At 39.7% G+C, this 13,990-nt stretch overlaps 2 protein-coding genes and 1 long non-coding RNA gene across 3 annotated transcripts; all 3 read right to left on the minus strand.

The window, feature by feature from the left end:
• Positions 1-2: 2 nt before the first annotated feature.
• On the minus strand, positions 3-3,662 carry LOC134565846 (uncharacterized). Its single transcript, XR_010083976.1, has 3 exons — positions 3,447-3,662; positions 675-700; positions 3-129 (listed from the first exon to the last, which is right to left on the minus strand). It is a non-coding gene; the product is annotated as an uncharacterized LOC134565846 (long non-coding RNA).
• Positions 3,663-6,027: 2,365 nt separating this feature from the next.
• LOC134566174 (keratin, type I cytoskeletal 13-like) lies at positions 6,028-6,483 on the minus strand. The gene is made up of 2 exons (XM_063425878.1): positions 6,331-6,483; positions 6,028-6,204 (listed from the first exon to the last, which is right to left on the minus strand). Exons 1-2 carry the CDS (start codon positions 6,442-6,444, stop codon positions 6,028-6,030), a joined length of 291 nt encoding a protein of 96 aa, XP_063281948.1. The 5' UTR covers positions 6,445-6,483.
• A 409-nt stretch (positions 6,484-6,892) lies between these two features.
• LOC134566175 (keratin, type I cytoskeletal 42-like) lies at positions 6,893-9,284 on the minus strand. The gene is made up of 3 exons (XM_063425879.1): positions 8,796-9,284; positions 7,971-8,053; positions 6,893-7,085 (listed from the first exon to the last, which is right to left on the minus strand). The coding sequence occupies exons 1-3, from the start codon at positions 9,282-9,284 to the stop codon at positions 6,893-6,895; spliced, it is 765 nt and encodes a 254-aa protein (XP_063281949.1).
• Positions 9,285-13,990: the final 4,706 nt, after the last annotated feature.

The raw sequence follows: 13,990 nt of genomic DNA on the forward strand, positions 1-13,990 counted from the left end.
AAGGCAGGTTGCTAATTCCAGAGAAGTTGATTTCATAATGATTCAATTCATGTTATTCTTTATCTAGAGAGGCATCAAGAGCTTATTGAGAAGCACATGGCCATTACTTGCACTTGTTGTCATGGGATGCTAGAACAGAGCAGACGTGGAAAAATTAGATTGGCACACGGACTTTATTACATCTTTTATTTTTGAGTTGATTAAATCTTAAGAAAGTAATAGAAACATAGAAACATAGATTGTGACGGCAGATAAGAACCATTCAGACCATCTAGTCTGCCCAATTCTCTAAATACTTTCATTAGTCCCTGGCCTTATCTTATAGCTAGGATAGCCTTATGCCTATCCCACACATGCTTAAACTCCTTCACTGTGTTAACCTCTACCACTTCAGCTGGAAGGCTATTCCATGCATCCACTACCCTCTCAGCAAAGTAATACTTCCGGATATTATTTTTAAACCTTTGCCCCTCTAATTTAAGACTATGTCCTTTTGTTGTGGTAGTTTGTCTTCTTTTAAATATAGTCTCCTCCTTTACTGTGTTGATTCCCTTTATACTGTATAACAGTCGGATCAATAAGCAAGGTTTAGAAATATCAAATATCATTGCGATACGTAGCTAAGCATTTTCATTGCAAATGTAATTTTTTTTATTGTGATGTATATTACTCACCTCCAGAACTGGTATGATTGGAAATACTGCGAAAAGAATTAGAGATGTTTAGAAGAACTGATATGAAAGAGGTGTGTATTATATTTGTTATCAAAAATATGCAAATAGGGGGCGGGGCCGGATCTCGGAGCGAAGCAGTCGCACGTTACCGCTGCTCCTGCTCTGGGTGGCGGTTTCCTTACTTATTCTCGACTAAAACAAGCACTTACTGACCTGAAACCGGCACCGGACACCAGGGGACATTGCAAGCTACCCGTTAATGCCAAACAAAATGCTTTTCGGATCAGCCTCAAACGCGCGACATCTGCGGCCTGCAAGCCTGGCTAGAGTGGGAGAGACGGCCGCTCTCCCGCCGCGGCAACCAACAGGGACGCCCGAGAAATGTACCCGTTTCCCCCCCCACAGACCGGCGGGGGTTATCCCGGTCCACCATGTGACAAGCAAAACTCACCTAACGACAACAGACCCCACGAGGCTCAAGATGGCCGCTGAAAATCTCACTCTGAGTGGTGAGGGGTCGGCTACCCGTGACTGGGAAACCAAATTCCTAAAGGCATTTGATGAGATCTGTCAGCGGTTCTGGAGGAGAGTGGAGGCAAGGAGTCGACGTCTGACTACACCCGCTCCCAAGACGCAACCTCTGAACAGTAAGCTGGCTCGGCGACCCACTATCTGGCATAGATCTAAGAAGCTAAGTGCACCAACTCACAGACCCAACAGGAGGAGGTCCCACCGCCGCCCGAGATCCCGAAAATCACGTCTCACAGCGACACGACGGCGGGGAGACAGTCCAGGGGAGACAAAGGCCCCCGCTGCGACCCAGGCGGGAGACGGTGAGAGGGGCTGGAGCATTCAATGGCCTAACGGAAAAACCCCTTCCTACAGCCCCAACAACTTGCAGCACTCACCAGATTCGCGGGACTGTGCCCATCCCATGGAGGGCATCGGCTGAGCTGAGCCTGAGGGACACCCAGATCATACCCTGCACTCAGTGGGGAAAAGGGACATAGCATACAGGATCCACATTTCAGGGACGCTATCCTGCCTTCTATGCTTCAGTGATAGCTACTGTTATGCTTGCTTAACTAAAGCATATGGCTGCCCACGGTTTCATAAGGCCTAGACAGACCTGACATACAAGCACCCTACTCCCCATAAATTCTGGAATGTGTAGCCTGGGTGTCATGCCAGACTACTAGTGTATTAAGTAGTTTATTGCATTTTCGATCCACAACCTAGCCCACAATTCTTAATCTGACAAGCACTTTCCTAGAACCTTTTGGTCGCTGTTTATGTTGTTTTTGAGTTAACCTGAATCTAGCATGTCACACTAAACAGGCTTGCTGCAAACCTAATGTATAAAAATGCTACCTAGTAGTTATCTTACCTTATAATCACACATGACTGTGCAAAATGTCAGCCATCACCGGCTACTCGATATACCTTGCTCTTAGTGTGTCCCACTTTATTATTTACCAGGCTGTCTCCCTCCTGATGCCCACAGCAATGTTTAGCAAGCCTACTGTCTACAAATGCATAGTATCAGCTACTATATTGTACTTATCATTTAACGGAGCTCCACGTTAACATTTTATGTTGCTCACCCTTATTTTATGCCTAGCGGAACTCTCCAGTTGCAACTAAATGGTTCAAACCTGTTATATATATATATAAAAAATGTGCATGATCCTCAAAAGTCACTTTACGTTTTAAACATATTGTACTGAAGCTTGTTCATGATGCTGTGACTTATGGAAAGCTTGTTTGTAATTCTCATATATGCACGACCAAAATAAAGAATTAAAAAAAAAAAAAAATATGCAAATACCTTAGGTGAAATTAACTGTAATTGTATATAGAGCAGCACATATTGTATTGCCTTAACATCAACATTCTTCGGTACTTAGTACTTCATACTTCGTAATATGCGTTCAGGATTACTAATAAACTAATTAAGAACGCTTTAACTAGTAAAAAAAAAATCCCTCTAAAAAAGGTGCATCTAGAAAATGGATGCCCAGCTATGGCAGACATATAATCCCAATGACGCACTGTCAACCTTACAATTAGTAAAGCAACATGTGATCTGTGGTTATGTAACAGATGGGGATCTCTGTTTTGGCCACTTCTGATTTAGTATGTTGCACTTCCCTACGTCTTCTTACTAATCTACTATGTAAACTACACTCATCATCTCTGCTTTATTTACATCCTTACCACCGACTTCCGGGATTCTTCCCAGTTGCACATCTTCTTCCTTCTAAACCCTAATATTAAAACAAACTATCTAATCAACCACCTCATTTATAATTTTATGTACCCCAAAACCCATCTATGCACATATTCCTTGTGTGAAACCCCATTTTGTAATTTCTTTACGACCAATAATTATCTCCTCCTTAGTTTTCTCCCTCAGTCACCTATCTCATCCATTCAATTAATATATACATTTAACTGTCCACCTCAGTTACTAATATTATATTTTACAATATGTTCTATAAGCTAATTCATTTAAAATATTCTAGTGTTTATTATGCTCACTTGTGACTGTATACTCATTAATGTAGGTAAGTGCCCCATATATTGGTATAATGTAGGTAAGTGCCCCATATACATGAATATTAAGAGATATCAATAGCCAGGTTTTGTCAACTTTTCCATCATAGACTGTAAAATGATGACTACACTTAAACCAGCATTATTTTGTTTTTCTTCTCCTTTTTTGATCTGAATACTTAACAACTAAATTTGACAAAAAATTGTAATACGCACTGAATGTCATGTCCATCCAGCAGATGTCTATAGGTGTTGATTTCCATCTCTAGATGGGTCTTCTGGTCCATGAGAACTTGGTATTCATGATTCTGTTGTTCTAGGTCAGATCGGATCTGTGTCAGCTGACCTTCAATGTTATCAATCATGCATTGTAACTGGGAAAGCTGGGAACCAAACGTTGCCTCCGTCTCTGATAAGGTGCCCTCCAGAGCTGATTTCTGCCAATGATGACATAGCAATATTACTTAACTAAGTAGGTATATGATCCCTTATTCAGGGATTTATTTTTTCCATCATATTATTGTACTATTGTTTAATATATTTAAAGGTTCGAAACATTCCCATATTCCATCATGATGATATTAGTTAAAATAGCTGGCTTTGCTTCTTTGTGTTGTGTGTCAATGGTTGGATGTATTGCAGTGAACGCAAAATACATTTTCAACAAATGTTGAAAGTAAAGTTTGACGAGTACCACCACTACACATTGATACATTTTTGCATAGTCTAATAAAATACTCGCCCAGAAAGATTGGGAGATTCAGTGCAAATACATTAAGTATCTCTTAACATTGAGAGTTAACATTCATATATATATATTTATTTTATTTATTTATTTATTTATTTTTTCTACACAGCAATGGAAACATTTCTCGGGAAAGCATACACTAGAAGGTCATCATCAAAAACACAATCAAACCAAACTGTATGAAGTCAACCTCCAAAAATAGCAAGACATGCTAAATATCCTATTATAAAAGAATTCTCCAGAATTATTATTAATATAAGATGCACGCAGGGGCGTATTAGCCGCGAGGCAAACAAGGCATTTGCCTTGGGCGGCATTTTCCAGGGGGCGGCAAAAAAAGCCGCCCCCAAATGCCCAAGGCAAATGTCTTGTTAGCCTTGCGGCTAACAGACATGCCGGCGGGCTGCTGGGCTGGGTGGGCGGCATTGGCAGGTGGCTGGCGAGGGAGCACTTCCTCTGAGCTGTCTGCTCAGCTCCCTCGCGCGCCGCACAGTGAGGCTGGGAGCCGGAATATGACGTCATATTCCGGCTCCGCCTTCCAACCTCACTCTGCGGCGCCCCAGGGAGCTGAGCAGACAGCTCAGAGGAAGTAGTCCCTCGCCAGCCGCCTGCCAATGCCGCCCACCCAGCCCAGCAGCCACTGGACCCACTGGACCACCAGGGAGGAAGAGACCCCCCACTTCCACTTCACTGCATAAAAAGTAGATAAAATAATTTCTGAACAATTTTAAGGTTATTTTTGGTTTAAGACATTCTAATTCCTATACTGTGCATGGAATGTTGATACCTCTGTAACTTTATTTATTTATTATTTTTTGCAGACTTCTGTTTTCTCGAAAAAAAACATTTTCACCCTATGTGCCATTTTGTCTCAAATGTGGCTATTATTTTACAAATTTAAATTTGACTTACTGATCCTCATAGATAATGCTGTATAACCAACCATGGTGTTCTACTTACTGTTATTTGATGTCCTACCCCTATATTTATATAAGTATTTCACTAAAATTTTTATTGGGTTGGTAATCTACAAGAAATGAGTAGGGCGTTTTCTTCACTTCATTGTAGGTCCAGTGGATGCTGGGCTGGGTGGGCGGCATTGGCAGGCGGCTGGCGAGGGAGCACTTCCTCTGAGCTGTCTGCTCAGCTCCCTCGCCAGCCGCCTGCCAATGCCGCCCACCCAGCCCAGCAGCCACTGGACCAATGGACCACCAGGGAGGAAGAGACCCCCCCCACCCCAGCATTCCCAAAGGCTGGGGGGTGTTTATATAAATGTTAAAAACATTGTTAATGTGTGTGTGTTAGTGTGTTCGTGTGTGTGTGTGTGTGTGTGTTAGTGTGTGTGTGTGTGTGTGTGTGTTAGTTAGTGTGTGTTAGTTAGTGTGTGTGTGTGTGTGTGTGTCTGTTAGTGTGTGTCTGTTAGTGTGTGTCTGTGAGTGTGTGTGTCTGACTGTGTGTGTCTGTTAGTGTGTGTATGTTAGTGTGTTTGCCTGTGAGTGTGTGTGTCTGTTAGTGTGTTTGCCTGTGAGTGTGTGTGTCTGACTGTGTGTGTCTGTGAGTGTGTGTGTCTGACTGTGAGTGAGTGTGTGTGTATGTTAGTGAGTGTGTGTCTGCTAGTTTGTGTCTGCTAGTGAGTGAGTGTGTGTCTGTTAGTGTGTGTCTGTTAGTGAGTGTGTTTGTCTGTTACTGAGTGTGAGTGTGTCTGTTAGTGTGTGTGTGTTTCTGTTAGCGAGTGTGTGTTTCTGTTAGCTAGTGTATGCGTATCTGTCAGTGAATGTGTGTGTATTTAGAATGCGGAGCGGGGGGAAGGGTTGGGTGGGGGTGGCGGGGGGGGGGGGGCTGAGTTTTGTCCTGCCTCGGGCAGCACAAAAGCAGGATACACCACTGGATGCACGTCATGAAAAAGACATAAATGCTATTAATGGCACGTCTTGAAGACATCCAAAAATGGATGATGGTAAACTTTCTTGAACTAAAGACTGACACAATTGACTTTGTAGTCAATAAAGCATTATTAGAACCAATAAAAACAACAAGTGCAGAATATAGTCATGGTTTTGCTTTAAAAATGTTTAAATATTTTAATTCATGCTGACATACCATACTCAGCTGGCTCTGCAACTCAATCTCCAGGGTCTGTAAAGACCGCTTTGAATCAATGATATCATTATTAACTGACTGCAATTGTACGGCTCCTAAAGACATCTCACGGTCCAGTTCTGCACTCTACAAGAAAAAAAATATTTCATGTAAAAATATAATACTGTTCTTACCAATCTGGTATGGGTCTATAGTTTTAGTGTTATAGTTTACTGTCAGCTAGTTGCTCCATGATATCATGGTTAGAATTACCCTTGCCAAGAACATGCCCTCGACTTCCCTGAGGTTCCTCTCCATCATGTTTTCATATTCTTCTCTGAGCTCAGATAGAGCTCTGTTCAGGTCGATGGATGGAGCAGCATTCATTTCTACGTTGACTCTGGTTCCAAGCTGAGCATGCAGACCATCCACTTCCTTTGAAAAAGACAAAGGACTAGGGTAAGACGTGAAAGGAAAATTTTAAAGTAATTTATAAAGAAAAGTTGTATATATGTATGCCCATAGTAACCTCTCAACATTTTCTCTTTTTAAATAACCCTTAGGTTTGAATGTGTAAAAAGCATCCACGATGTATGTAAGAAAGAGATCCCCCAAACTGTTCACGTTTATTAATTAATGGAAATAATGTAACTGGACATTTGTAGTAAAAATGTAGCCCTGTATCGTACAAACTAACCACTGGTAAAAGTGCCAAGGATTCTCTAGGCTGCAGTGGCAAAAAACTTTCGAGGCCTGGCTAGTAGCTTACGACTTGACATTTAAAGTCCTGTAATTATTCCAAATGCATCTTTGTTCTCAGTAGTGTTTTAATAAATTATAATAATAAGCCATCTACATCTTTCCATTTTACCCCTGAATGGTTGTTCTTCATCTGGAAAAGTTCTTGCTGGAGACTTTGGACTCCTCCGGATAAGGTTTGCACTTCATTGTTAATTTGTTGTAAGACTCTTCTCAAGGAACCAGTATCTCCATCCACATTGTTCCTTGTGTTTATCTCCATCTCACACCTAAATTGATAATAATAATAAAAGAGCACATCATAATATATAATCAATTCTGAGAATAGGCATGGAAATTAACTCTTTATCACTTTTCAATTTAACGCTGGTTGAAAGTATTTTCTCTGTATGGAATAACATGACAAAAACGCAGCTTGATGATAACTACGGCAATGCTATGTGCAGTTAGTAAAGGATTGTGTAAAGGTATTTACAATATATTTTATTATGATTACACGGAATGCAGCAATATACAGAAATAGTTATGGATACATTATAATGCCTTGATAATCCTAAATTAGCCAATAGTCTACCATAAAGGTCAGCACTATCTTCTAACCTATGGTCGTAACTCGGTCTGTTTTACAAAGTGGACATTTAATAAAAACAAAGACACAGACATCAACAGAAAATCCACCAAATAAGTTATGGCTTCTAACAGTTAAAACCATACTAGACGAAACTAATGCTTACAATCAAACATAATAGACACCTTAATAGAACACATAAGAAAGTTTACAGCTACTGCACTAACTTTCCTTAACCGAAAACTTAGTAAGAACATTACTAAAGCAGTTACTTCAGTGCTGGTAGACCTCATCGTTGACTCGAGAGAATTTTCATTAAACTGAAGTTATGTACAATTCTATGCTGAATGTTTTGCTGTAACAATATAAAAATAGGTTTCTTTGTGAGAAATTAGAGCTTTTTAGATTTTTTTTAATATTGTGTTTTTTAATTATTAATTTAATACCAACCACCATACTTGATGAATATATGTTTATATTAATATTTGGCCACAAAAACTCATCTTTACAAATATATATGCTGCTACAGTTGTATAAAGCAAAGTCTTCACTTGTCTCTTTAAATCTCATAACTTCATGGACTTACCTGTTTCTGAAGTCATCTGAAGCTTGTTGAGCGCTATCTATCTGTAGGACAATCCTTCCACTGTTAATTGTCGCCAAAGAAATCTGGTAAGCAAAGTCATTCTCAATTAATCTCTAAAAATAATATATATTACTTATTTTGCTTAAACATTCTGGTCTCCGTGAACTATATTTGACTATAACTAAAGTTATGAGAAAATGTTCTGTTGTTTATACACACTGATGTTGTATTTTCTATTTGAGAAAAGCTGAACCACATGCGATTTTTATAGCCCTGTGTTCAGAGTTTGAAATGCTGAATTCTTGAATGTAACAACATCATACTATTTATATAGTGTATATAACAGTTTTTATTATATAAGTTATATAAAACAGTTTTAAACATCTCTGTATCTCTATTATCCAGTCAGTTCTACACAAACTTTTAGGACTAGAATTATTTTACGGAATGGTACGTTTATTAAGAAGGTAAGTCATTAAAACATACATTGCAAGTAGGATCACCCAACAAATAACCACATTAGAAGAAATCTTTAATGGCATATATATTGGTTTAGTTCAATTCAGAATGAAATGTCTGCAGTGTATATAATATATTTTCTCATGTAATGTATATAACATATTATATTATATTATAATATTTAACATTTCTATATCTCTATTATACAGTCATGTCTACAGTTGAATTTTCAGGGTTGGCAGACACTTTGGTCTGGATATTTTATTGAATGACAAGTTTACTTTAAGTCATTAAAACATGCATTGTAGGTAAGATCATTCTACAACTAACCACATTGAAAATAAACTCATACATGGCTTGTTTTACCTGGTTCTGTAGCTCCTGAATAGTCCTATAGTACTCACTGGAGTCAGGGAGTGAGCTTGGGGCATTGTTTGCATACCATTCACATATCTTCCTTTCCAGCTCAGCATTCTCCTGCTCCAGCGAATGGACCTTGTCTAAATAGGAGGCAAGACGCTCATTTAGAGCCCTCATTGTATCTTTCTCATTAATACGAAGTAGGCTATGAGCGTGGTTGTTAGAACTCTTGAGATGACTTGTAAGGCCACCATGGCCACTTCCACCTCCAAGTGCAAGACCGGCAGATGAACTGATAGATAGTTTTGAGTTTCCTCCAAGGTGGCTGGAAGATTTATAGGAACCACCAGTATTAGAGCAGCTGAAGCTCTTATGGTGAAGTGTATTGGAGCTTCCATGATGAAGTGAAGAGATGTTACCAGAGGAACAATGGCCTCTAGAGCTGTGGCCTACCATGAGGGATCCAGAAGAAGAGTAGCTGCCTTGATGCTTCATGTTGATCTCTGATTGAGTTATACGAAGAATTGGAAACTGCAAGTGTCTCTTTGACTTCAACCTTCTTATATATGAAGCAAGTTAAGTAGAATAAGTTTACTTTTATAGGTATTTTATAGGCATCACATTCCTTTATGCAATGTTTTGTATCTGCCTTAAATGTGATTCAGATATAAATAATTTGTGGATTAATGAGAACGCTTGCAGCTGGTGTATACAATTATTAATACACAGACACAGACTTGAATTAACTGTTCAAAGGGATTATATATTTGTTGAGATAGTGAGTGATGAACAACAACAATAAAACAAATAAAAAGTGGCTGAATTAAATAGTTCTTCGCTTGAAGCACAAGAATAAGGAACTTAAAAGTTGACAGCCAAATAAATGTAAAAAATATATATATTTTTTTTTTCACGATGAACACATGGATATACTAGACTTGTCACAGAGAAGCAGTGATTCATGCAGCAAAATACACCATAAATGCAATTTGAACTGTTAAATGTTGGTCTCTTAGAGTAGTCCATGTATATGGTTCATAGAAAACATAGACAAACAACTAATAATGAAAACATATTGCCAGGTCTACACAAGGGTCATAAAGGGCTGAACAAAAAAATTGACTTATTTTGGCAAACTATTCAAGAAGTATGGGCAAGGAAAGTAAGTAGTGTTGGTAAACAGCAGATAGGTGGGTTTAAGGATAGCGTAGAGTTTCACTATTTTTGATTCTGATATACTGTGTAATTTGCACATTCCTGTGGGTAGACTCAAGAGGAAAAACCCAAGCCTGCTTGATAAACTCATCGTTAAATGACCACCCTGTGGCGGAACCAGCCTCGCCACTGGGCATTGGAGAAGCCTGTTTGCCCGCCTCCTGCCTGCTGACTATGGCCCCTGGGAGATTTGAGCCTTAAATACAGGATTTGGGCATGTTGTATTGTATTATGCTGCTACTGGCCCTTTAAGAACCATCTGGGGACATACTGTGGAGTTACTGGGTGGCCACCATTACATGTATCAGAGGCACATGGTGAGAACAATGGATGGAGGCCATTTTAACTCACAGACACTGTTGTGACTTTTCTACACGGTGCCATCTCGCTGGTATTTGGTGCACAAAGACATTGTGCAGTAGTTTTAAACTATACAGCAGGGTACACATTATACAGTAATTATTTTTTATATAATCTGTATATGTTCTGCGGAATCTGCATTAAACTGTATCTTCCAAACTACTGGGTGATCTGGATCTGGGTGAATTTTGGATATGTGGTTCACCCAGATCCCCCGGTTCTGAGGATATACTTTATATGGGGTTATTGCATATTTTGGGGTCCCTGTGATATGTTTTATAAAACTGTATTTCTCTGTCTGTGATAATTATATTTCCCATTGTGTTCAGTAATCATATCACAGGCAGAGGGGAGGATTTTGTGTGGGAGTGTCTGAGTGTATTATAAGTATTGATTGGTTGTTCTGTAAAACCCTGTGGGCAGTACTATGTTTGTGGATTGGGAATAAAAGTGGCTGTATGTGCCAGTACAGTTAGTACTGCTTTGACCTCAAAACGAAGTGTTGTCTCGTTATTGGGGGAATTGGATTGTATGCTGATTGCCAGGAGTGTAAGCTGATTGAATGATTTTCCTGTTCAGCTGTTTACAGCATTCATATGCTTGAGAGCATTCGTATGCTTTTACGGTTCGGTGGTTGTGGTGTCTGCTGCAGTGCTTGGAGTCCTCAGGAAGTGCTAGGAGCATCCTTCAATGGAGGTATCCAGCCGGGGTGCCCGTCAATCCGTTACACACTCTTTCATTTATTTTGCATTACATGCAGGCACTAGCTATCGTTTACTCATCCACTCCCAACAGAGGGGCTGCATGAGAAAGAGTACAACCTAAAATAGTATAGCAGCAAAAACAAAATAAATTGAATTAAAAACCTTTATTAAGACTATAACATAGAGCCACTATATCTAACTAGGGGTCCTAAATAGGAAAGACAGTGTCTGAATGCCAGGTAGAGGGTAGCCCTATAGGACAGATGAGAGGCACAAAAGTAACTCCACTCTGGTTAGATATCCTGCTAATATACAGGTACTGACAAAGGGTAGATGGGGACACAAGGGAATTGTCTGCATTTCACTCAGAAATAATGAAATTGCTCATCCAGCGGTAATTGTAGATAAAGAGCTGAGTATACGAAGAGCAGAATTACTCCAATACAAATATTGAAATAAAAGCAAAAAGAAAAAATGCTAGAAAATCAATAATACCCCACAAAAATACTCTGTCCCTAATACCTCAGCACCGTACTAGGCTAGTGCCTACCTAAACCATGGACCCTGCAGAGATAACTCAAAGAAAAGGTGAAGTGCTACCTAACGTAAAAATAAGTGCATAATTAGAAATAGTAAAAGAGCCTGACGTTCGTTTCGGTATGATACAACGCCGTCGTCGTGGGCAAAGTAGTCTGTCTAATCCAGAAGTCTGTTTGAATACCATATAAACAATTAGCCATAACAGAATCAGCTGGTCAGGAGGTGGTGCACAAAGATGTCTCATTCAATCCCCTTACTTGGAGTGTAGTCAGACCTCACAGGGAGGTGTATAATCAATGAGGTGGGGAAGACCGCCAATAGGCAATCACCACCTGTGGCTAGCATGGCTGTAGGCCAATTCGGCGATATTTGTTCACTTACCCATTACAGGAAAGCAGCATCCATTCACCCATATCGAACTGGCTGCACAGGAGACGTCAGTATGCAGCGTCATAGGTCTGACCCAACGTGGGACGTGGGCAGCATCCGTGACGTGCGCAGAGTGGGTGTGTTCAATAGTACTGGGATGGGACATCCCATCCTCAAGCACCGCCCACATGCGATCGCTGCAAACCAACATACATAGCGAGCAGTTACCATAATATTTTATACCCTTGTTTATACCACAATGAAAAGAAAGTTATATTATGTCCTAGTTAGCTGTAAAGAATGTTTAATACCATTACTTGAAAAGTCCTGCAGTAAATGGCATTTCTGCCATGTCATAATTATAAGGCAGGCATAAGACGAATACATGATGGGTGAATGCATTATGGATGAATAGTACCAACGTGGGTTGACCCATTAGAAGGTACCTCCCACATGTAATCATAAGCATAGCTATAAGTTGAGTATCTATAATAAATGTTACATTGTATCATCAGTTGGTTACACAAGTAAATGCTGTGACTTAAATCATGCTACAATCAAGCTCACTTCTGTGTGACCGTAATCCAAAGAATATCACATCAAAAAGAAAAGTTGCGTATGGCTAATGAATCGATACATCAGTGATAACATTAAAAGTAATGAAATGATAAGGTCCCTTGGTAGTCAAGTGACAGGTCTGCAGCAACAAGCACATAACTAATGCCCAGTGTGTCTGATCCATGGTTTATAATTCATATATTCAACCAGGCATGTGTCTCACAATTGGTTTACCATAAGTAGAAGTCTAAATTAAAGTGGTATAAAGAGCCACTGAAGAATACATGAACTACTATGTCACAAGTAGTCAGTCATCATTAAACATATTTAGATGAGAGCAAAATTAGTGATTAAAGACACTAATTAAAAAGTGCAAGTAACTAAAAAGGTTAAACAAGGTTTAGACAACATTGTTGTATAGCATACTAGCTTACAATAAAAAGCCACATAGTCACAGAATCAGTCCCTGTATCATATGAAGAGGGAGTAAGAAAACCCTTTATTTAATCGCTGTGGCGATAGTGTTTTTGACCTATAGATCCAAAACGCCTCTCTCTGAGAAAGTTTAATGTACCAACCCCCTTTACGCGTTGGTTGAGGTACATGTTCCAGACCCATAAATCTTATACCAGCTTAGGAGTGGTCATGATGTTGATGTAGATGCCTGGAGATTGGGGTTTCCAGACGTCTCCATATTGAATTAACGTGTTCCTGGATTCTGTATTTAAATAGGTTAAATGTCTTACCCACATACATCAGGCCACAAGAACAGGTGAGTAGATAGACTATTCCAACGGTGCAACAATTAAAGTAAGAGTGTGATCTAAACATTTCCGTATTGGTGCTACTGGAGTAGGTCTTATAATGTTTGTTGATAAATGGACATGCACTACAATGACCACATTGGTAGGTGCCCGCTGGTAAGTAGTTTTTAGGGTGACCTGAGGTGGCACTAGTGGGGAGATGACTGGGTAACAAAAGGTCTCTCAAATTTCTCCCTCTGCGTGCCGTAATAGATGGATGAAGTGTCACGACATCCTTAAGGTGTCAATCTCATGCTAGTATGGGCCAAAACGTTTTGAAGATACCCATCATCGTTTCCCAACCTGCATCAAAGGTGCCAATGCACCATATGATGCTACCTTTGGATTTTTTGTTGTTTTCATCGATTAGATGTTGGCGATAATATTATTTTTAGTTTCCATCATTCATGCAGTCCAATGTGTGACTGACTTATTTTCCACGTTGTCAGTACATATATTTGCTGTAAGCTGTTAAAGCAATTAGAGAGAGCCATGTGGCTTCTTCACACTGACAAAGACATTTGTCCCTTTATTAACAAAACATAATAAAGGAATAAAAATGTTATGTGACCCTAAAATACTAAGTAGCGTATGGATAGACATCCTTCGGCACTTCAGATGTTGCGGACTAAATCCCCACTAATGCTTTGCC

The sequence above is a fragment of the Pelobates fuscus genome, chromosome 6, assembly GCF_036172605.1.
Source record: "Pelobates fuscus isolate aPelFus1 chromosome 6, aPelFus1.pri, whole genome shotgun sequence".
Taxonomy (NCBI): domain Eukaryota; kingdom Metazoa; phylum Chordata; class Amphibia; order Anura; family Pelobatidae; genus Pelobates; species Pelobates fuscus.

Bases quoted from the DNA above. Each gene is read 5' to 3' on its own strand.
- LOC134566174 (XM_063425878.1), bottom strand. From the start codon at position 6,444: ATGAATGCTGCTCCATCCATCGACCTGAACAGAGCTCTATCTGAGCTC. The intron at 6,205-6,330 runs GTAATTCTAACC...TTTTTCTTGTAG, and splicing joins AGGGCATGTTCTTGGCAAGG to AGTGCAGAACTGGACCGTGA.
- LOC134566175 (XM_063425879.1), bottom strand. From the start codon at position 9,284: ATGAAGCATCAAGGCAGCTACTCTTCTTCTGGATCCCTCATGGTAGGC. The intron at 8,054-8,795 runs GTAAAACAAGCC...TTTGCTTACCAG, and splicing joins TTCAGGAGCTACAGAACCAG to ATTTCTTTGGCGACAATTAA. The intron at 7,086-7,970 runs GTAAGTCCATGA...TTATCAATTTAG, and splicing joins TCAGATGACTTCAGAAACAG to GTGTGAGATGGAGATAAACA.